The sequence below is a fragment of the Scyliorhinus torazame genome, chromosome 28 (assembly GCF_047496885.1).
Source record: "Scyliorhinus torazame isolate Kashiwa2021f chromosome 28, sScyTor2.1, whole genome shotgun sequence".
Classification (NCBI taxonomy): Eukaryota; Metazoa; Chordata; class Chondrichthyes; order Carcharhiniformes; family Scyliorhinidae; genus Scyliorhinus; species Scyliorhinus torazame.
This window is the reverse complement of record NC_092734.1, coordinates 6,770,201-6,794,854: the sequence shown is the minus strand read 5'-3', so window position 1 is coordinate 6,794,854 and position 24,654 is coordinate 6,770,201. Positions and strand designations below refer to the sequence as shown.

Genomic DNA, 24,654 nt, shown 5'->3' with positions numbered 1-24,654 from the left:
CTAATTGGCATGCCAGAGACATCAAGATATAATTGACTCTAACATTCCTTAATTATTTTTTGCTATGAATTCCTTAAAGGAACTGGGTCAAAATGCTGGAATGTCCTCCCAAACAGTTCCCTGGGTGTATCGACACCACATGAACTGCAGCGGTTATAGAAGGTGACTCACCACCACCTTCTCACGGGCAATAAAGGATAGATACCAGCCTTGCCAACGACTCTCGATGGTTTGATAGGGATGGCATAGAGAGGATGTTTCCACTCGTGGGGATGACCATAACTACAGGCCATAAATACGAGATGGCCACAAATAAATCCAATGGGAAAGTCAGGAAAAACCTCCTTACCCTGAGAGTGGTGAGAATGGGGAAGTCGAGGTAAATTTTATAGATGCATTTGAGATGAAGCGAGGTGAATGCATGCGGGAGAAATTAATAGAAGGATGTGTTGATCGGATTAATTGAAGAAAGCTGGGAGGTAGCTGAGGTGGAACATTAACAGCAGCGCGGATGAGTTGGGCCAAATTATCCATTTCTGGACTGCGAATCATTCCATGGTTCCACCTTCCCTATCTCTGTAATCTCCTCTATCCCTCTATCTGTCTGAACTCCCTCGTCTCTCCCATTTCAGGCCTCTTGTGTATCTCTGATTTTAATCACTCCATTGTTGGCAGCCTTGCCTTCAGCTGCTGAGCTCTTAAACCTTTCCTCCAACATACTCTTCTCTCCTCTCCCAAGATGCTCCTTAAACCTGTCTCCTTGGTCTTTGCCTTAAAAACTTCTTCTGTGGTTCCGTGTCACATTTCGTTTGATAATTTTGCTTGAATCCCCTCGGGATGTTTTACTACATCAGTGGGTGCTATATAAATGCCAGTTGTTGCTGGGAAGAATTTTCACTGGGCGAGATTCAGCGACTCCCGTTGCGCTGGCGCAGATCTGGCCATAACGGAAGCCCCAAATCAGGCTCCACGTAGACCGATCATGAGTCACCCGATTCTCTCCACCTGGGGCGATGTGGAACTCACCCTCGCTGGCTCATTTAAGTACTGGTCTCAACGGCAGCCCCTGGGAGATCTTGTCAGTGCACCATTTAGTACTGGCTCACACAAACATGGACCAGGTGTAACGGCACATGGGGAGGTTCCCGCAGGGTGGCACCTTGCAGTGCCGCATTGCCAGACTACCATGTTGGCACTTCCAGGTTTTGAGCCCAGGGGTCCTTGCCAATTGGAGGGGGCGGGGGTTCCCAGGGGCCTCGGCAAAGTTAGGGGTTGAAGGGGGAGTTGATAAAGTGGGGGTGGGGTGATGGTGATCGCGACTGCCGTTCAAAATGGCACCCCATTCTGTGAACAGCCATTCCTGCTGGCGAGACCAGCTCATCGGTGCAGGAAGAGATCGGGGCACCATTTTTACATACTGCCCTGATCTCTTGACCCACCACTGCCCAAACCTACCTCTTAGGGGGTCTTTGAGCCCTCCCTCTCGCCCCACCACTTGTGGGCAGGGCAGCTCCAAGCCTGATCCCTGGCACCCGGGCATCTTGGCACTGTCCTTGCCAGCCTTGCACCCTGGCACTGCCCCTGGAATGCTGGCACTCTCCCTGCCAGCCTGGCACCCTGGCACTATCCCTTCCGACCTGGCACCATGGCACTGTCCCTGGAACGCTGACACTGTCCCTGCCAGCCTGGCACCCTGGCACTCTCCCTTCCAGCCTGGCACCATAGCACTGCCCCTGGAACGCTGGCACTCTCCCTGCTGGCCTGGCACCCTGGCACTATCTCTTCTGGCCTGGCACCATGGCACTGTCCCTGGAACGCTGGAACGTCCCTGCCGGCCTGGCACCCTGGCACTATCCCTTCCGGTCTGGCACCATGGCACTGTCCCTGGAACGCTGGCACTGTCCCTGCCGGCCTGGCACCCTGGCACTATCCCTTCTGGCCTGGCACCATGGCACAGCCCCTGGAACGCTGGCACTCTCCCTGCCGGCCTGGCACCCTGGCACTATCCCTTCTGGCCTGGCACCATGGCACAGCCCCTGGAACGCTGGCACTCTCCCTGCCGGCCTGGCACCCTGGCACTATCCCTTCCAGCCTGGCACCATGGCACTGTCCCTGGCACTCTGGCAGTGACTCTCAAGATTTAACGGCATCGCTTCGGGTGCAAGCCCATTAGTTCCCAGGCTCCAAGAGAATACTGCCCAAGCATATTTAAATGAGCCATATGGCTGATCTGGATCTTGTCCTGTAAGGGCGAGATCCATATTGTGACGTCTCGCGAGGTTTGAATGAATCTCGCGAGGCATCTCGTGCATCGGGATTCTCGTGAAGGCCACCCGCGAGGCTCCTCGGCCTCGCCGTGCCCGACTTGGTGGGTCAAAACCCAGGAATTCCCTCCCTAACAGCTCTGTGGGTATACCTCCACCTCTGGGACAGCAGCGGCTCAAGAAGGCAGCTTACCACCACCTTCTGATCGCAACTAGAGATGGTCTAGCCAAAGATGCCCACATCCCGTCAATGAATAATCTTTTAAAAATAATTTGCCTGGGCAATGCCTTGACCAACCAGGGTAAAGCTGCCAGGATTAAATTTCAAACAATGTTTGGCAGTTAAATCGTGCATTCTCCAAGGCAACACCAATCAGAGCCCGCTTGCCAACCAATAAGCACTCTCTTCACCTACAGTGTAAATTGTTGTTTTCCACTTATACTGGTAATGAAGTGTCGCGATGAGTGCAAGACAAAAAGCTTTGACAATACTTTTTTTTCAGCAATACTCAAATTGTCTGTGCGAATGAGTACATCTTGTGATGAACAAATTATTTGTGACTAAATGCATCGCCACCTTAATGATCCAGCAGATAATTAAAAGTCTGGCTATATTCAATCTGTACTTGGGTTTCCTTAAATCCAAAGAGCATGGTGAATATTGCCGTGCCTTTAAAGGAGTTGCTGAGAGTGGACATGTCACTCTGCCAGGAAAGGCATCTTCCTTTTACAGATGAGAGGAAAGGATTTCAGTTCTTTGATATGTTATTTCCGGTTTGAAAATACCAGAAAGAATTGATTTATTTGTGGCGTTTTTGACTCTCGTTGGGCTTCCGTCAGGGTTACAGAAATGTGACAACATAGTTCGACCATCTGGTTTTGCAGTTAGCCATCAAGCAGTGTGATAAACCGTTGCTAATGAGGAACAGCTTGAAACCCAGTTACTCGTCCTTACATTTAGCATTTGACAAATAACAAACAAGTAACAGGCCCTCCCCGTCTTCAAAGGGAGCTGCCTTTCTCCAGTCACCTTAATTACAATGAATTTAAAGATTGTCCTCAGAGATCATGGTGTGGCTGGAGAGAGATGGCTGCCCAGTGAACCAGACGTCTGCAGAAATCATTGCTCGAAGAACGTGCTCGTCACACATTTTGAAAAGCCACTAATTTTTGAATCTTCCATGATTATTTGAAGTGTCTGCAAAAGTAGTTGAAATGGGGGTGATTCATTAATCCAATCACATCCTTCAAATGCGAAGATTAAACCTAATTTATGCTCAATCTCTTGTTGGTAATTTGAAAAATTGTGGTAAACGTGCTACTTCAGAAAGATTAGATTTCACAGAATCCTGGCATTATGCTGGGATTATAATGTTGTAACTATGGCAGTAAATGTGGATAGAGAAACTGCAATTTAATGTAATTACGCAGAGACATGACAATCTACAGCTGATTTCACATGGGTATCTTTTGAACAGTAAAGGGAGATAAATCTGCCCCGATTATTCAGCTGGCTCAGACCAGCGCAGCTTGAGGGTTGATTTCTCTGGGCTGCTGGGTTAACGTGTGGTCAGCTGCAATGATGACAGGGCGGTAGAATTCACACCCTGCGTTTGGTGGGAAAAATCAGCCAGTGCTTCTATTTCTAATATTAGTGCTGCAGACTGAAGAACACATTTCAGGCACAGCCCTAGACTGAACTGCGTTGAGATGCTTTCCCGCAGTGAAGGGTTTGCCAGTCTGGCGTGTCGAAGCTTGCAGATTTATGGTCACTTGGATGAGAGTTCTCGGTATGATACTGTTTTAACCCGCACGGATCTTACGGGGTAGGGCTGATTAACTACCCCATGGATCTTGCAGAATAAGAGCTCCCCCGATAAGGGGGCAGGGGACCCTTAACAATACTTGGCTTTGTATGAATAGAATCGGCCAGTTAGGCACCGACTAGGGAAGACCCAGTAGGGAACTACTAGAACTGTAAATAATAATAATTGGAAAATAAAGTAAGTTTTTGTTTCGACCTACTCAGCAATTCTCCGTTGCTCTTACAAAAGATACCTTGTTTTTTTAAAATATAAATTTAGAGTACCCAATTCATCTTTCCAATTAAGGGGCAATTTAGCGTGGGCAATCCACCTACCCTGCACATCTTTGGGTTGTGGGGGCGAAACCCACGCAGACACTGGGAGAATGTGCAAACTCCACACGGACAGTGACCCAGAGCCGGGATCTCGGCGCCGTGAGACTGCAGTGCTACCACTGCGCCACCGTGCTGCCCCAAAAGATACCTTGTTGTTTAATTTTTCAAAAACTTTGAGAAGAGCAGAGCTTCTGTCTGCTTCACGAATGTACTTCATTTCTTTTGAACTACTGAAGGGCTTATAATGTGTGCCACAGCACAGGTTGAGATGTTGTACTCCACTATGCCTTTGTGGATCCTTGCATGGCAGGAGTGGAAGTCGGGGGCAGCACGGTGACTCAGTGGTTAGCACTGCTGCCTCACGGCACCGAGTTCGATCCCGGGTCCCTGTCCGTGTGGAGTTTGCACGTTCTCCCCGTGTCTGCGTGGGTCTCACCCCCACAACCCAAAGATGTGCAGGGTAGGTGGATTGGCCACGCTAAGTTGCCCCTTAATTGAAAATAGGGGCTGTTTAGGGGCTGTTTAGCACAGGGCTAAATCGCTGGCTTTGAAAGCAGACCGAGGCTGGCCAGCAGCACGGTTCATTTCCTGTAACAGCCTCCCCGAACAGGTGCCGGAATGTGGCAACTAGGGGCTTTTCACAGTAACTTCATTTGAAGCCTACTTGTGACAATAAGCGATTTTCATTTCATTTCAAAATAATAATTGGGTACTCTTAAATTTAGAAAACAAAAGGAGTGGAAGTCAGAAGTTTGAGCGAAAGCCCATGATTTACCATCTATTATGCAACTCTTTATTGCCTTAAAATACCCTCTGCAAACCTGAGCTTTTCTAAAACTCTGCTCTCCATATCCGAACTTACGCTAGTTCCAATCATCCATCACCCACTGTGATCGCTGACCTACAGTTACTTAGTCTGGCAATGCCTCCATCCTCATTTTCAAACCCTTCCAGGACCTTGCCCCTATTAATGCTCTGGCAATTGAGTGCATGGTCTCGTTGTTATTAAGAGCAGATGATACTAATTGGCGAAATGTTAGGGCACATATACAAGAATCGAGGGTGGGAGGGGGGGGAAGTTATGTGGAAAGGAAAAGTAGTTTGCAGTTATGATGTATTGAGTTTTTTAATTAAATCTGTGTTGAAAACAGGCTGGCTCCAGCTTCTTCCCTTACCAGGTATATTCGCTGAATGAACAACCCCTCCCTCTCTGCAATCTCCCCCAGCCCTACAACCCTCAAATCTTTGCACTCCTCCAATTCTGGCCTCCACTCGCAGCCTTGTTTTAATGGCTCCACCATTGGCAGCCACACCTTCAACTGCCTAAGCTCTTGAATTCCTTTCCAAAATTTCTCTGACTCTGCAAGATGTTCAATAAGAGGCTCATTAAGATGCTCTGTCTCTATAAGATGCTTCTTAAAACTAGACTCTTGACCAGGTGTATGGTCATTTGTTCTAATACCTCCTCCTGCGGCTCTAAGTCAAATTTTACTTGATCATTCTCACGTGAAGTGGCTGCAGATGTTTCACTGCAGTAAAGGAGCTATACAGATGCAAGTTGTTGTTGGGAAAAAATCAAAACTTCCATTATTTATAAACTTTAATGTGAATAATGTTACTGCAGTTACTCCAGGCTTCAGTGGCTGAAAGAGTGGAAGCAATCTATCAGCCACGTCGCGCCTGACCCGGGACAAGACAAGGACGGTAACTTTCCCGAGCAGCCGGTTGCGAGATTTACCGACCTTGTCACGCCTCGGGCTTCCCGACCTGGGTCCTGCCCATTGAGGTCAGGACCCAGAGTTGCATCTTCAAGTGAGAAGTTTGCCTCACTTGAGTATGTCTGTGCCGTGATCTACCCAACACCTGGGACCTAACACCCTCGCCTCGGAGACCCCCAGCGGCACTGGTCTCCACAAATGCGGACCAGGCGTGCCAACGCTTGTGTGGGTTCTCCCAGGTAATTGGGGACCTCTGGGTGGTCGGACTTTGGGCAGGGTGATAACCTGGCACTTCTGATGCACCTGAGCACTGGCAGCCTGACACCCTGGCAGGGTGCCCAGGTGGCACTTCCAGGCTGGCAAGGGCCCAGGTGGCATCATGCCCATGCCAGGGATCGGGCCCATGTACCCTGCCCTTATGAGGTGGGGTGCCAGAGGCTCGTTGACCCCCTGATTGGCGAGTTGGGGCTTGGGGGGAGGGAGGGGTGGGAGAGGGAGGGGGGAAGGGGAAGGGGGGAGGGGGGGGAGAGGGGGAGGGGGGTCCGGTCCGGGGGCCGGGATGGGGGCAGTCTAGAAATTGGGTCGTCATCTCTTCCTGAGCTGGCGGAAGTTATGATTCCAAGTGATTTGTAACTTCCGTATTTCCTTGTTCTCTTTCCCTCCTCAATGAAATGCTTCATCTAGACCCTGAAGCAATCAACAAGAGTGAAGCTTCAATAGAAGGAAAATATTGCAGATGCTGGAAATCAGGAATAAAAATGCAAAGTGCTGAGTTTTTCTCTCACTTTCTGTTTTCATTCCAAGAGTGAAATAATGCTATTGCCAGTGTACTGAATGTTTCATTATATGAACTACCTCCCTTGTTGGCCTAGGAAAGCTTACTGGAAAAATCTGAAGAAATGAGTTTACATTCAGAAACGTGTAATGAATGCAGTGATGGTGAGGAGTGTTTTTGATGACAAAAGTGTGTACAATGGTGAAAATATCTCCATTGTGGAACCCTGACATAACTTCCTCACCTTTCTGTTGCTGTACATGTATCAGGTCCCTTTCTCAAAAATAATTTTTGCTTGTGTTTTAAGATAAGTAAGTTGTGCAGATTCGCTAATCGTTTAGAAAACCTTGCTTGAGAAGAGAAATCGTAACTCGTAAGAAAAAGCCCTTGCTCTGTGCTGTGATATAGAACCAGGTACAAGGTGAGGAAGTGGATTAATCATTTTTTCCCCGCTTGTGTTTTTGTTCTTCGATCCAGGGTCAGCCAGGAGCAAGAGGGTTCCCAGGATATCCGGTGTGTTGATGCTTGCGAGACTTTTCCCTTGGAATCTCTTTTGTTACTCATTCAGTAATATTTTAACAGCTTGCTCAGATAACCAGATTACTTTGTTTTTTCCCGCATACAATCGACCAACATCCATGAATGAATGGTCCGCTGAGACGAATTAATTGTATATTTACGCCTCTGCTAGTGCTTTTGAGTTACAAGTACCTAAATGATACAAGCTGTTTGCCATGTATTCATACTGTTCGATCATTATGCTGCTGTAAACTAAAGAGCTAGCTCACTACACTTAAAGCTGTTTTGTAATGTTTTGGGGTTCCATCCTAATCAACTTAATTGAGCATCTGCACTAAAGACTCCACAACAAATGTCCTTATTTAACACCCCTGTGAAGTGCCTTGGTACATTTTCATTACGATAAAGGCACTATATAAATGCAAGTTGCTATTGTCAAAATTATCACTTTACTACTAAGTGTTCTGCAATGTTGTGCAGGCTGTGGGTGTGTGAAAGATGATTATGATTCTGCACTGCTGCAACAGGAGAGGCTGGTAAGGGCTGTATTTCAGAGACAGGGCTGCTCCATCAAGCTCCAGCCTACATTGCTGCCCATCATGACTCCCAATAGGAACATTTACTTGTAGAACCATCTCGATAATACACTGTACTTAAACGGCACACAATATTTTCCAGTGTGTTTGCATTATTAAAGTGGCGCAGTTGGTTAGCACTGCTGCCTCACGCCGCCGAGGTCCCAGGTTCTGGGTCATTGTCCGTGTGGAGTTTGCACATTCTCCCCGTGTCTGCGTGGGTTTCACCCCCACAACCCAAAGATGTGCAGGGTAGGTGGATTGGCCACGCTATATTGCCCCTTAATTGGAAAAAATTAATTGGGTACTCTAAATTTATTTTAAAAAGTAAATAGACTAATATTTGAGGATTTTAATATCAATATATAAAGAGCCATTTTTGTCATTTAAGAATTGAATGTGAGGTTCAGCCAACATTTAAGATGGTGGATAAGTGGATCCGAACTCAATGAAAAAAGAAATGAGCTTACTGAGCCAGCTGTTGTCACTGTCCCTGCTTTACTGATTCTTCACCAATGTTTAGGCCAATACCACTCCGAATTTGTGAATTTATCAACGATTTAAATTCTGCATTGGGAGTAACGTTGGGAACCTATCTTTATCACTGAGCTGTTACCTCACTTGATTGGATTGCATTTTCACCTTAATTATGAATGGTCTGCCACGGAGACAACTTGTGAATCTTAGCCACTTGAGCTGGAGATGTCAATAAAACATGGAGCCAGCTTTTGACTCATGGTTCAGCTGCAGTCTGGACTCTGCAACACGCATGCACATATGTGTACTCACACGTGCATCCAACAAATAGCTAATGAGAGTGTAAGCAAGGTGATTAGTGGGGAAGTAATGAGGTTTGGAAAAGAATATCCTCGGCATGAGGTAGGTGTAAGAAAGCTGAGATTGTGGATTGCATTGTTCACTACAAGAATCCTGTGCATACCTTGATACCTTATGGGCCATAATTCATTTCTTGAAGGAAAGCCTGCATTTATTGCAAGATGTTTCAAATAGCACTGTGTTTACATTTGCCCCATCTGAAATGTAACAGCACTTCAAATACCCGCTCACGTACATTTCATTTGCTCACACCTTCAGTAAAGTGTTAAATGAGCAGAGGTTGAGTGTGAGTTAAGTGCCTGAGCTTGCGCCAAACTGGAAAAAATACATTTTAACAGTTCGTGTTGTCAAAACTGATTTACCATTTAACATATTGATTTCTTGCCAGCTGTGTTTCGCTCAATTTGCCACGCTGCTTCTGTCTGTTTTCCTTTTATGGTGAACATATTGAAACAATAAGAGTGACCAGGTTTGAGCGTGCTTTACACACTTCACTACCAGCTAAAGGGAGCCATTTGAAATTGCACCTTAACAGAACTACTGGTTGTTAAACAATTCTGTGAAGGAGCATTGTTGTTCTCTGCCTTAGTGTTTGAGCTACTAACAATTCCATTGCTGAATTTTCATTTAACCTTTCATCTAATTAACTCACTGTCACGTTGATGTTTAAATCTTTGCCAGGTTGACGTTATTTTCAATATGATTTTATGCTCTGACACCGCTCGTTCATATTTTTATATTCGTTAATTTTTAATTTGTTTTGAAGGGTCCGATAGGGTTGGATGGTAAATCAGTGAGTATTTTATGCGATTTTTAAGTTTATTGCTGCAAGTTAATTTAGCAACAACATGTATCTTCTTTTCCAGTTTGTTGCTTCAAATACCTTGGCCGGGATTCTCCGGCCGTTGCGATTCACTTTTCTCGCCAGCAGCGCACTCCCGCCCGTGGGATTCCCGGCAGGGTGGGGTGGTTTCAATGGGAATCCCGTTGACAAGCGGCGGAAAGATAGAATCCTCCGCCAGCGATCGGCGCTGCCGAGAAACACGCGGCTGGCAAAGCGGCGAATCCGGCCCCTTGTCTGCCATTAGTTTTCACAATGGAGTGACTCGCTCGGCCACTTCAGATGGCATGAGGAAGGTGAAATTAGTCTTGCATATTGTGCAAACTGGACGACAATTAATTCAAAGCCGGTTTTGTACACTGCTTCAATTCCTCTCCCATTTCACACTACAAATTGCAGATATAGATCAATTGCACCCCCCCCCTCCCTCCAAAAGTCAACCATATAATATGGGAGGGGAGTTACATGCAGGTCAGATCAGACAGAGTGGTAGGTTAGTAATATAAAGGCAAATTACTGCGGCTGCTGGAATCTGAAACAAAAACAAAAAATGCTGGACAATCGCGGAAGGGAGCTAATGTTTTGAGTCTGGATGACATTTTGTCAAAGCTTTGAGTCATCCAAATGCGAAACGTTAGCTCCGTTCTCTCTCCACAGATGCTGTCAGACCCGCTGAGAGTGTCCGGCATTTTCTGTTTTGGCAGGATAGTAAAAGATGTTGGGTGTTTGCATGTTTCTTTTCTCAATCAATCCCACAATTTGCTGTGGGTGTATTTGAACTCTCTGTTATTAGGCGGTGGTTGTACCTTGATGCCCTCTGCTTGATATTCTCAGATTAGCAGGGTTGTGATTTTTGGCCTTAATGGTGTTTTAGTGTAAATACTGATTCCTGTAAAAGTCTGAACCCTTATCTTTGGATGAATATAATTTTTGAGATCAGAACAGTGGTCTTTGACACCAACGAAAATCAGATGGGCAGCTGACCTGATAACACAGATGTGATTGGGGCTGTCATCACAGATGTAATAATACAACATTTATCTATCTGTGAATGTTGCTTTCATGTTCCAGACTCAAATACAACAAAGCAACACTTGCATTGATAACATTTTTATCCAATTTTCACAAGATATTTGGGCAAGGAAGGGGGAAGAAATAAATAATGGGCAGCACGGTAGCACAGTGGTTAGCACTGTTGCTTCACTGCGCCAGGGACCCGGGTTCGATACCTGTCTTGGGTTACTGCCTGTGTGGAGTCTGCACGTTCTCCCCGTGTCTGTATTGGTTTCCTCCGGGTGCTCCGGTTTCCTCCCACAAGTCCTGAAAGACGTGCTGTTAGGTGAATTGGACATTCTGAATTCTCCCTCTGTGTACCCGAACAGGCGTCGGAGTGATTTTCAGAGTAACTTCATTGCAGTGTTAATGTAAGCCTACTTGTGACAATAAAGATTATTATATGATAAAATCAAGTAAATATTATAAATATTATTATCAACTGCATATAATTTTATTTCCTGTTTCAGGGAAAAGCTGGTCCTAAGGGTGACATGGTAAGACTGGAACTAGAAACATACTCTTTTAAAAATAGCAAAATGCTTGGAATAGACATCAGGGCCATTAACACCTGACATATAAACAAGTGAACATACCTGATGCAGACTCTGTCTGCGTTATTCAGTGTATAATCCAACACTTACTGTCTCAGATTTGGGGCATGGTAGTATTGCTTTAAATAAGCCTTCATGACCCATAAGTAAATATGGGAACATTTTATTGCAGGTGTAGGAGATTAAATGATGTGGGTCACATTTTTTAAACTAATGCTTGTGAGGTGGCATTGTGTGGTTGAAAGTGAAAACGGGAATTCGATGTCTGGCACACAACAAGCACAATTTTCCAACCGTTCTTTTGTGTAATGGACAGTAGATGATTCCGATCCATTATTACCCAACCAAAACCCCTAATATTAGCTTGTAGCACGTGGAACTTTGCAATAGCCGCATTAAATAATAATATTTCATCCCATGAACTAAAATTTTGAAATAGCTGTTGATGACTAAAATTATTATCAAGCTTTTGAAAGTTTTTTTGAAACAGTCACCATAGAGACCATGAGCTGAATAGCCTCCCTCTGTGTTGTAATCAAAGTATGGGAGCGATTTGACAGGTAGAAAACAGAGTCCTGTTGTGGGCAGGATTAGCAGGGTGATTCCCGCTGCTTGTAGGGCCGAGAACGACCCCGCTTTCGGACGGGATTCTGCTATTTTTCAGGCCTCCGTGGGGAACGCCCTGCCAAGGCCACACTTACCTTCACTTCCTGCACCGAAGAGCTGGAGGCCCAATCTCTCGGTCCCCCAACCCAACCCACAGATTCCCCCCCCCCAATGCCTCAACTTACGTATTGGGGGGTGGGGTCCTCGAGCCCCTCCGCACTCCACCTCCTAAGGGCATGGCACCCCTGGGCCCAATCCTCGGGACAAGCAAATGCCACCTTGGCTCTGGCACACTGGCAGTGCCTGGCTGGCAACTGGCTGGCAGTGCCAAGGTTCCCAGCAGCGTTGTCAGCGCCAGGGGTCGACCTCCCGAGGGCCTCCAATCGCCTGGGCGATTTTCCCCACTCCCAAGTGCCATTCCACCTGCTTCCAGTTTGTGAAGACCAGTGCTAACTGGCGCCCAGCTGGGGTCTCCTTGGTGAGGGGTTTCAATCCTAGGCCCCACTTACATCCGGCGAGTGCATATTTAGGTACCTCCCATTGTGGGCGGGATCCAGATTGCGGCGTCTCGCGTGATCCTGTTAGATCTCCAGTAGCATGCCAGGTAAGTCCCGCGAGCAGCCTCTTGTGAGATTTACCGGCCGCATTGTGTCCCAAGTCGAGCACGGTGGGGCCATTAGATCGCGCTCTATGTACACTTTTGCCAGTTCCTTCAAGACGTATGAATTATAGATAACATTCCTCAGATGCTTCATCCAATGTCTTCAGTTCTCGCGCATCTTTGTGACCATTCTATGCAAGATTGTAAAAACACTCTTCTATGTGAAACGGAGCAGAGCTCTCAATCCACTGGACTGTTTGTTGCAGCCCTGACGGTTTTTTTTTTCATTCTTACCACAGGGTTTTCCTGCCCCAAAAGGTGAAAAGGTAAGCAAGCTTTCCACCATTCTCTCTGCAATCTGATCAATTTTAAGACTATACAGACTGTGGGCAAATTCCCTTGTCTAATTGTTGATATTGATTTCCAAAAGGGAGACTCTGGGCAGAAAGGAGAAAAGGTGAGTTGTGACTCTGAATTAAACACATGTTAAGCAATGAGATTAATTCTGCAAGGATCTAGCAGGAAGGCATTGATAGATTTTCGGGCTGGAGGAAGGTTTGCCGTGGTGTTCCCCAGGGGTCAGTGGTGAAACCCTGGCTTTTCCTGATTTCAAAGTATGCGGATGATACAAAACTTGGAAGAATTGTGAACTATGAGAGGGATGGAGCAGACCTTCTAAAGGACACAGACAAGTTGGTGGAGTGGGCAGATAGGGGGCAGATGAAGTTCAATGTGGAGAAGTGTGAGATGATTCATTTTGGCAGGAACGACATGGAGAGACGATATAAAATAAAGGATAACATTCTAAAGGGGGGGTAAGAGCAGCGAAACCTGATGCAAATGTGCAGAGATCATTGAAAGTGAGAGGACAGGTGGAAAGGACAGATAGTATCCTGGGCATTATTAATAAGGGCACAGAGTACAAGAACAAGGAGGTTATGCTGAACTTATACTAGTTAGACCTCAGCTGGAATATCGGGCACAGTTCTGGATGCCACACTACAAGGATGTGAACACATTGGAGAGAGCGTAGAAGAGGTTCACAGGAATGGTTGCAGGAATGAGAAACTTCAGTTATGAGGATAGATTGGAGAGGTTGGGACTGTTCTCCTGGGAGAAACGAAGGGCAAGAGGAGATTTGATAGGGATGCTCAAAATCCTGAGGGGACTGGACAGAGTAGACAAGGAGAAACTGCTCCCGCTCGTAAAAAGGATCGAGAACGAGAGGGGCACAGATTTAGAGCGATTTGCAAAAGAAGCAAATGTGATGTGAGAAAGAGCTTCTTCACACAGCGAGTGGCTGGGGTCTGGAATGCACGGCCTGGAAGTGTGGTGGAGGCAGGTTCAATCGAGGCTTTCAGGATGGCATTAAATGATTGTTTCTATTCAAATAATATGTAAGGAATATGGGGGGGAAGGCAGGAAAATTGCACCAAGTCATAATTGGGAAAAAATGATTGGGTACTTGAAATTTATAAAAGTATTATAAAATTGCAGTTCTTTGCAGGTGATCGCTTGAGTGGCAAAGGTCATTGCGTGAGTGTGGAAACATCTCCTCACTCACTAGTCTAACAATATGTAAGAGTGATTCAGACTTTGATAATAAATGAAGGGGCTGTAAGAGGGGCTGTGTTTATGTCGCAGGGCATTTTGTACATCAGCCGGACAAACAGTTAAGCTATTGTGTCATTGTTTTAAAGTTCAGCTTTACGTCTGTAAGTGGCTGCTTTACATTACAAGCAAAATAAACTTTGGTCTTTTTATATTCAGCTGTCCATCTGCCACTTTGCCAGTGATTGCTACCTGTATACGCCAGCAATTGCAAAATGACATCTATTATCTGTGACGTGACAAGTTGCCTGTACCTGTTGTTTCCCCCAAAAATAATTTTTGTACCTTTTTTATGCTTGCCTTCAAATTTTTAATTTTGGTATTTGCTCATTACCACAGCCTCCGTGAAGCTATGACACAAACTGTCTTTAAAAAATATTTGAAAGGGACTTCTGGTGGCGGCCATGGAGGAGTAGGTCGCACATTTGAAAGCTCCCGCCTGTATCGGACTTTTGGACCTTTTTCCCCCGTTTTTTCCCGGATTTTATGGGATAAATCAGTGGCGGGTGAGACAGTAAGGAGAAATCCCCCTCCTGTGTATGGAGAATTGGACCAGAAGTGGCCGTGTGAGATGACAAAGTCCTATAAGGGAGACACAAGCAGAGCTGGTAACACGGGACAGTATGGCGGAGAGCAAGGGCCGCGGGGAGACGGCACAGTGGTCGACGGAGCAGCTGGTGAAGTTTTCCGAGGATTGCTTCGCCAAGCTGAAGAAGGACACTCTGGACCCGATTAAGGCTTCAATTGATCAAGTGGTTCAGAATCAGAAACCCATGGGAGAGCGATCCAGGAGGTCAAACAAAAGTTGTCCGAGCACGAGGAGTATATAACCGTGCTGGATAGCAAGGTGAGGATGATGAACGACCGCCAGAAAAGGATGCTGGAGAAGCTGGAGGACCTGGAGGACAGGTCCTGGAGGCAGAATCTCAGAATTGTTGGTCTCTCTGAAGGCAGAGGGGGATCGGATGCGAGGGCCTATGTGACGGACATGTTGGAGAAGTTGATGGGGTCTGGGGTGTTCTCTTGGTCCCTGGAATTGGACAGAGCGCACACAGCCCTCGCGAGGAAGCCCATAGTGAACGAGCCGCCGAGGGCCATGGTGGTACGTTTTCACCGTTTCGTGGACAAGGAACACGTTTTGCGGTGGGCCAAGAAAGAACGGAGCAGCAAGTGGGAGAACTGTGAGTTGCGCATCTCTCAGGACCCGGGAGCGGATTTGGCCAAGAGGCTGGGTTCAATCGGGCAAAAACGACCCTCTTTAAGAAGGGGGTGAAGTTCGGGATGCTGTACCCGGCCCGTCTGTGGGTCACACATGAGGAACGGGACTTCTACTTTGAAACGCCAGACGAAGTATGGACCTTTGTTAAAGAAATGAAGCTGGAGGCGAATTAAAAAACACTTTTAGAAGAACTGTGGCCGCGATTTGCGGCGCTGGATTGTATAAATTTCAGTAGCTCGATGTGGAATAACGGGCTGTGTGGGTGGTTAAAGGTTGATCTGTCTCGCAGGGACCTTGTTAGAGGGGGGATGGGCTTTGAATTTAGTTCTGCTGTTTGGGTGACTATTTTTCTAAAGTGACTGTTTCTTCACTGTTATTTCTGTTGTTTGTTTACTGGGAAATATGATGTTTTTAAAATGTTTATTCCTGTGTGGGGGGGAGAGAGGAGAGTAGAATAGGGAGACAGACTGCTTGGTGCCAGGGGCGGGAGCTATCGAGTCAGCATGGGTCAGTTGACTCTCAGAAGCGCAGTAGGGGGTGAGCAGGTGTTAAGCTGGAGCTTGACTTGGGGGATTGGGTTTCTAGTGTTGTTGCCAGGGGGGAGGGAGGGGGGGAGCTGCTTTGCTGACAGGGGAGGAACTGTTACTCGGGGACAAATGGGAGGTCGGGAACGGCGACAGCTCGAGTGGGGACTCGAGGAAGCGGAGGGCGCGAGCTCAAGGCTGGCCTAAAAAGGGTGATGGCTAGTCGGCGGGGGGGGGGGTTTGGAAGCTCCCCGTCCAGGCTGATCACATGGAACGTGAGAGGACCGAATGGGCCAGTCTAGAGGGTTCGCGCATTTGAGGGAACTGAAGGCGGATATGGCAATGCTACAAGAGACACACCTAAAGGTTACAGACCAGACGAGATTGAGGAAGGGGTGGGTTAGCCAAGTGTTCCACTCGGGACTGGACTCAAAGACCAGGGGGAGAGCGATCTTGATCAGGAAACGAGTGGTATTCGAGGCAGGGAGAATCGTGTCAGACAAGGGGGGTAGGTACCTAATGGTGAGTGGGAAGCTGGAGGGGGTGTGAGTGGTACTTGTGAACATGTATGCTCCGAATTGGGACGACGTGGAATTTACGAGGCGGGTGTTAGGTAAGATCCCAGACTTAGAGTCACATAACCTGATCATGGGAGGGGACGTCAACACAGTCATTGATCCGGAACTGGACAGGTCAAAATCCAGGACAGGGAGGAGGCCGGCTGCGGCAAAGGAATTGAAGGGTTTTATGGAACAGATGGGGGGAGTCGACCCATGGAGGTTTGCACGGCCGAGGACGAAGGGGTTTTCCCTTTTATGACATGTCCACAAGGTATACTCTCGCATCGACTTATTTGTTCTGAGCAGGGCGCTAATATCGAAGGTGGTGGATACTGAGTACTCGGCAATTGCAGTGTTGGATCATGCCCCACATTGGGTGGATCTACGGGTTAGTGTGGAGAGAGGGCAACGCCCGCTGTGGAGACTGGATGTGGGGTTGATAGCGGACGAAGCGATCTGTGGACGGGTTAACAAGTCCATCCAGAACTACCTGGAAAGAAATGATACGGGGGAGGTCGCTGCAGCGGCGGTCTGGGAAGCTTTGAAGGCAGTAGTCCGAGGGGAATTAATCTCGATACGGGCCCACAGAAAAAAGGTGGAACGGGTTGAGAGGGATAGATTACTGGAGGCGATACGCCAGGTGGACAGGAGGCCCCGGACGCGGGGCTACTGAGGGAGCGGCAGAGGTTACAGGTGGAGTTTGGGCTGTTGACCACAGGGAAAGCAGTGGAACAGTTGAGGAAGGTAAGGGGGGGCGATCTATGAGTACGGGGAAAAGGCAAGCAGAATGTTGGCGCACCAGCTCAGGAAAAGAGAGGCAGCCAGGGAGATAGGTAAAGTAAAGAGTAGAGATGGTAATACTGTCCTGGGCCCAGCGGGGGTGAACGAGGTGTTTAAGGACTTTTACAGTAAATTATATGAGTCGGAACCCCCGGCTGGGGAGGAGGGGATGAGGCAATTTCTGGATCAGTTGAGGTTCCTGAGGGTGGAGGAGGACCTGGTGGAGGGGGTGGGAGCCCCAATTGAGAGTGAGGAAATAATCAAGGGGCTGGAGGGCATGCAGTCGGGCAAGGCCCCGGGGCCTGACGGCTACCCGGTGGAATTCTATAAGAAGTTTTCAGAGATATTGAGCCCACTGCTGGTGAGGACATTTAATGAAACAAGAGAGAAGGGAGTCCTCCCCCCAACAATGTTGCAGGCCTCGGTTTCATTGACCCTGAAACGGGAGAAGGATCCGGAGCAATGCAGGTCATACAGGCCGATTTCTCGACTGAATGTGGACGCCAAACTGCTGGCTACGAAAGTGGCCACAAGGATAGAGGACTGTGTCCCGGGGGTGATAGGGGAAGACCAGATGGGATTTGTTCAGGGCAGGCAGCTCAAGGCCAATATTCAAAGGCTTCTAAATGTTATTATGATGCCCACAGAAGGAGGGGAGATGGAGTTGGTGGCAGCGATGGATGCGGAGAAGGCGTTTGAGCGGGTGGAGTGGAATTACCTGTGGGAGGTGCTGGGAAGGTTTGGGTTTGGTGAGGGCTTCATTGACTGGGTGCGGTTTCTCTATCAGGCACCAGTAGCGAGTGTGCGTACGAACCGGCTGAGGTCGAGGTATTTTGAACTACACCGAGGGACGAGGCAAGGGTGCGCCCTCTCCCCATTACTGTTTGCTCTGGCCATAGAGCCATTGGCCATGGCGTTAAGAGCCTCTAGGAACTGGAAAGGGCTGGTTCGGGGGGGGTGCCCCGGGTCTCACTCTGTGCAGATGACCTGCTCTTGTACATTTCGGACCCGTTGGAGGGGATGGGGGAAGTGATGCGAATCTTGGGGAATTTGGCAATTTATCAGGGTATAAATTGAACATGGGGAAAAGCGAGATGTTTGTGATCCAGGCAAGAGGACAGGAGAAGAGACTGGGAGAGCTGCCGCTTAGAATGGTAGGGAAGTACTTTCGATATCTGGGAATCCAGGTGGCCCGGAAATGGGAGGTACTACACAAGTTACACCTATCCCGGTTGGTAGAACAAATGGAAGGGGACTTTAAGAGATGGGACATGCTCCCGCTGTCACTGGCGGGGAGGGTACAAAAATGTACAGATAAATGATGCTCTTCATCAAAATCTAGAAACACAGAATCATTGAATGAGATGGCCTAGCTGAAGAGGCCTTTTGGTCCATCATGCCTATGACCGTTCTTGATTATCCAATTAATCCCCCTCCCCTGATCTTGGCCAATAGCCCTTTAAAATTTTTCTTGCAAGTATTTATCCAATTCTCTTTTGGAAGATATTAGTGAATTTGTTTTCACCTCTCTTTCACACAATGCATCACAGGTCAAATCAACTCACTGTTTTTTTTAAAAACTTGCCTCTTGTCCTCTCTCATTCTTTTAAATCTGTCCTCTGGTTACAAACTCTTCTCCGCCACAAGAAAGAGTCTCTCTTTATTTATTCTATAAAAACCTTTTATGATTTTTAATACTTCTTATCAAACTTCCCCGTGATCTTTTCTGCTCATTGACATCGAGTGAACGTGAAGAGGTTTTGTACATTTGAACCCTGGACCGGCATGCAAGCAGATGCACCTGGACCCGATTCCATGATCTGCAAATTGTCACTGCTTTGAAATCTATTGAATGTTAAACTTTCTTCGATCATTGTGAGTTGCTAATATATGCATTCCTGGTTGCTCTCGATATTTTGTTTCATTCCACATGCAGTATAATAAATATGTTTTCACTGAAAAGTACGTTTCTGATCTAAATTCTTATTTATTGATCTTAATAATCATTCAGTTGTTTATGACAGCGTGTCCTAAACTTTAAAGAGACTATTTCCTTTATTTTGCCACAATGACATTTCAACATGACTCCTTGCTTGTGTTTGCACAGGGTCAGAATGGTCCAAAGGGTGATAAGGTGAGCTTGGATTATTGTTTCCAGTATTGTTGAGCTTATAAATGTACCTATTAGTTTGCGAATTTGAGAGAAGATAGAAAGCCGAACTTCCGATTTCAGCAGGGATAAGGGATCGGCACTAGAGTGACTTCAGTGGAAAGAGAAATCAGGCAGGGAGTGTGACATGTGAATTACGAGCATGGTGTACGACAGTCAGCTGACCCACAATCTGCCGTTTCATACACACATCTACTTGGAAAGTATGATCATAGTTTACAACAGTTGATGATATTACATTAGGCTTTCACTGGGAAACATAACCTCTGTGAAATTGATTAATGAACCTTGCGTTTAATTAAAGAGCCTCCAACTTCAGGGCCTTGTGATCCAAAAGTTATTTCTGTGCAGAGAAAACTTTGAAAGTCTGACCTGTGGGACCCGTGAGTTAAACTAAAATATTATAGATTTTGTTTTCTTCTATCAGCAGGAATGACTAATGATTTTATAACAAACTCCGAATCTGAACATTTTTTCAAGCTGATCTTTCACCAGCTTGTCGCCAAATACAATTTCCCCAGGTGTATCTTAAACTCCTCCTTCCAAAATGTCCCAGATTGAACATTTGAGTTAAACTTGTAGCATCACTTGTACTTGTCCGCACTCAGTGCCGTGCAATTGTGATGCCATCTGCTGAGTTCCTCGGATTCGGATTAAAAAGGAATGGGGGTGGTGGCACAGTGGCGCAATGGTTAGCACTGCTCTCTCACGGCGCCGAGGACCCGGGTTCGATCCCATCCTCAGGTCACTGTCCGTGTGGAGTTTGCCCATTCTCCCCGTGTCTGCGTGGGTATCACCCCCACAACCCAAAGATGTGCCCGGTAGGTAGATTGGCCACGCTAAAATTCCCCTTAATTGGAAAAAAAAATAATTGGGTACTTTAAGGAATAGCACCATATCATGCCTCTAATCGTTAAATAAATAAGCGTTAAATGTTTTTAAAAAGTAAATGCTATATTTAGCAATGAATGTAATATTTGGGATCTGTTGTAATAATTCATAAATCCATCATAGAATTTACAGTGCAGAAGGAGGCCATTCGGCCAACTGAATCTGCACCGGCTCTTGGAAAGAGCACCCTACCTAGGCCTAATCCCCCACCCTATCCCCGTAACCCCACCTAGGGGTAATTTAGCATGGCCAATCCACCAAACCCGCACATCTTTGGACTGTGGGAGGAAACCCGAGCACCCGGAGGAAACCCACGCAGACACGGGGAGAACGTGCAGACTTTACACAGACTGTGGTGGGAGTGGTTTAAGCACAGACACTTGAATTGACTGACTATCCAGAAATGCAAATAGTTTTTCACACTTCAAATGGTTAAAGATCAGGTGGCTAATTATATCTTAATGTTTGCTCAGCGGGGTTATTTTTATTGGATTTAAAAAGCGGTTTAGGTTATGAAAGGACATCTCATATTTTCTCAATATACAACTAATCAGTCCCTGGCATTTCTTAATTTCTTTTTACATTTAATGATCATTCAAATTTTTCTCCGACTTGCACATGTTAAATAATGTACTTGAATTTTTTCACAGCTCGACATTGTTCACACATTTTTGCAAAGTTCCCTGCAGTGTCGGTGTAGGCAGACAAGATCTGACACAGACACGGGCACCCAGGAGAATCCAAGCTTCTATCGTGAATAAAAATTCCCAGTGCCGCTGACCTCCACATCAACCAAAACGATAACTTTCACTTCACACTAATCAATCAAATAATTGTATAACAGGCTTGTCCAACCTTTTCACATGGGAAGGGTCACATTTCCAATTTTTCCTCACTCAAGGGGCCGACAAGCACATTTCAGAAAGTTAGGGGTTTGGCACAAAATTAAACATGAATTTCAAAATAACGTTTTAGGTATGAAAAAAAGAATCGACTTGCTGAGCAAAAATAAAGCAATGGCTGTGGTTTAACGGGAAGAGACACACTTTGGGCGTGAATAGTGGGGTGTGGCGCTGAGAATGAAACTGGTATCAAATAGGCCTTTGCGAGGAATGTCCCCTGAGGCCACTCAGCTTGTCACTGCAGGGAGAGGTCGGGGCACTATTTCTAAATACCGGCCCCATCTCTCGAGCCCCCCACCACAGCGGCCTCCGGACCCTCCCAACACCCCAACTTATTGTTAGGGGGTCCTTGAGTACCCCCTCACCCTGGCAGCGACCTGGCACCCTGACAGCGCTGGCAGTGCCGAGGCAGCACGGTGGCGCAGTGGTTAGCACTCCTGCCTCGCGGCGCCGAGGTCCCAGGTTTGATCCCGGTTCTGGATCGCTGTCCGTGTGGAGTTTGCACATTCTCCCCGTGCTTGCGTGGATTTCGCCCCCACAACCCATAGACGTGCAGAGTAGGTGGATTGGCCACGCTAAATTTCCCCTTAATTGGGAAAAATTAATTGGGTACTCTGAATTTATTTTTCAAAAAAAGGCTGGCAGCGCCAAGGTGCCCAACTGGCAGTGACAGGGTACCACCCTGCCCATAGCCCGACCCAGGGCCTCTGACAGCTGGAAGACCCCCCCCCCCCCAAGGAGCCGTTACGCCTGGTCCACGTTTGTGTGAACCAGTACTAAACGGTGCGATTGCGAGGTCTCCCAGGCACGGACATTCGATTCCGGGACTTGGGAGAAACCAAAACAAACATAGTTAAGTGAATCCAACCGCTCACTTAAATATGCAAATCTGGATCCCGCCCAATGAGGGCGAGATCCACATCGCAGCGTCTTGTGAGAGAGGCATCCCGTAGGCAATTAAAAAATCTAAGTTTAGGGTTAGATGATTTTTAAACTCACTCTTAAACATTAATCATTTTCCTGTAAAAACACGTTTATTGACATTGTGAATCTGATTAAATGTCCATTTTCTAGGGTCAACGTGGAGATTCTGCACTCACTGTAAGTAATCGGACTCTCAAACTATATTTACTTATAGACCTGTGAATATAATGAATGAATATCTAGCCTTCCAATGTGATTGTTTTTACATTGAGATTTACTGATAACTAACATAGGGAGCAGAAAATTCTAACTCTCAACATGATTTTCTTTACACTTCACTTTTTTTACATTTTTAACAGTTCAAGGACAAGATCCACCCTCTATCTCACTCAGCTTTAGCTATTCTGTTATAAACGCTTACATTTTTCAAAAATTAATGTCGGCTCACAGTTGGTGTTCAAAAGTTAATTTCAGTTTGAACATTAACTCTTTCTTTCCTTTTCACCTATGTACCAGTAGCTATGGAAGCTACTGGCTAACATTCAAATTATCCAATAGTTTGGAGATACAGGCGTACTCCATGACCCTGGGTGCCAATGGCCATGTCGTTCATAGCGTGAATCTTGAGACCTCGCTCTCCCACGCTTTTGCAGTTGGTTTTCCATTGGTTTGCGCACATTTCAATCTTTAAATGGGATCTGGTGCTATCACCTGTAGACAATTTATCATGATTTTTTAAAATCCTGCCTTGTAAATAAGAGAAAATATATCCGCGGGTAATCATCCACTAAAATAATATCCATGATTGTCAGGGTTTGTGAGTCAGTGTTTTTCTGGGATGGATTTCACCTCCGATGTTTACTACTGGAGAACTTGGTCATTTCCATTTTATCGTTACAGAGCAGTTAGTAGATTCAGGACATAAGACACTTTCTTTGATACTCTATGCGATGGAAAGTTACTTTCTTTTTGCACTCGTGGCTTAACAGTGTTGCATTTGCAACTTTAGAAAAAGTACACATTTGACTTCATTAGTTCTTCCAATAACCTGATGTCGGGTTGTGTTTCGCTATCACGCTATTCCTTCTCCTGATTGCTCCATGATTACCTCACCGTGCCACTCTCTGCTGGTTTCACAGGCCATTGCTTATCTTGGGGACACCCTCGACCCATCAATAAAATCTAGCTGATGTTTTTGTTTTGAAAGGACAATGGCTCTACTTGGGGCAGATTTGTCAATAAAGAATTCGATGAACTAGAGCTGGAGATATGTGATGTTGTTTTACTGCCAATGCTGTGTCTGCAACGTCTCAAACCAGAGTGGACAATCACCTTGATAACAGCGAGGGAGATCAGGGTACGGCCTGGTATCTGCACAACCATCATATTTAACTTGGGAAATCGCCCTGGTGTGGGCTGTATTTCCCATCTATCCTGGAGCGACAGGCAGCCGTGTAACTGCCTCTTTCCTCTGTTATCGCAGTAGTTCCCAATCTCCAAACTGGCAGAAACATTGAGGAGAAAGGTTCAGTTTATTTTTAATGCACAGCTTTAAATAATCTGCTTTACATTTCATCGCTGTTTGATGAGAATTCAGTTTTATCTTCCATTAAACCATAACCTGGAATAACTTTATAAACTGAGTAATCCTAATCACCAAGATTTGTGTTCAAGTAACAGGAGCACCTCACAGTATCCGTTTCTTGGATATAATTGTTACCGTATATACTTGTGCAGAAGGCAGGTTTTTGAGACCACATGTTTAGGTAAAAATGTAAGGATTCAAATTATACGTGAATAATAGTGTCAAGGGGTTGAAATAATTTTGCACCAAGACCAACGGAGCATGTACGACCCAATTGGCACCATGTTACAGTGGCCTCTTACACTCCCCAAGACTCTCTTTTCTACCTCACCCCCCCCCCCTACACACACACACACACTCACTCTCTCTCTCCATTTCCCTACCAACTCTCTTCCTCGCCATTTCCCTGCCCAACTCTTCTCTCTCTCTCTTTCTCTCTCTCTATCTCTTTCCCTCTCTCTCTTTCTTTCTCTCTCTTTCTTTCCCTCTCTCTCTTTCCCTCTCTCTCTTTCCCTCTCTCTCTCTCCCTCTCTCTCTCCCTCTCTCCCCCTCTCTCTCCCTCCCCCTCTCTTCCTCCCCCTCTCTCTCCCTCGCCACGACCTTGCCCAACTCCCTCTCTCTCCCTCTCTCTCTCTCTTTCTCCCTCTCCCTCTCTCTCTCCCTCTCTCTCCCTCTCTTTCCCTCTCTCTCTCTCTCTCTCTCACTGTCCCTCTCCCTCCCCCTCTCTCCTTCTCCCTCTCTCTCCGTCTCCCTCTCTCTCCCCTCCCTCTCTCCCCCTCCCTCTCCCTCTCTCTCTTTCTCTCCCCCTCTCCCTCTCTCCCTCCGCCTCTCTCTCCCTCGCCACAACCTTGCCCAACTCGCCCTATCTCACTCTCTCTTTCTCCCTCTCCCTCTCTCTCCCTCTCTCCCTCTCCCTCTCTCTCCCTCTCTCTCCCCCTCTCCCCTCCCTCTCTCTCCCCCTCTCTACCCCTCCCTCTCCCTCTCTCTCCCTCGCCACGACCCTGC

General features: G+C 46.7%; 1 protein-coding gene across 1 annotated transcript in view; it reads left to right on the top strand.

Annotated features, from left to right (window-relative positions):
• col13a1 (collagen, type XIII, alpha 1) overlaps positions 1 to 24,654 on the top strand; it is a 140,568-nt gene that overhangs the window by 18,364 nt on the left and 97,550 nt on the right. The window contains exons 5-11 of the mRNA XM_072491402.1: positions 7,375 to 7,410; positions 9,595 to 9,621; positions 11,193 to 11,219; positions 12,783 to 12,809; positions 12,914 to 12,940; positions 19,285 to 19,311; positions 22,215 to 22,241. Coding sequence (XP_072347503.1) covers positions 7,375 to 7,410; positions 9,595 to 9,621; positions 11,193 to 11,219; positions 12,783 to 12,809; positions 12,914 to 12,940; positions 19,285 to 19,311; positions 22,215 to 22,241 — 198 coding nt within the window. The remainder of the gene's footprint in view (positions 1 to 7,374; positions 7,411 to 9,594; positions 9,622 to 11,192; positions 11,220 to 12,782; positions 12,810 to 12,913; positions 12,941 to 19,284; positions 19,312 to 22,214; positions 22,242 to 24,654) is intronic.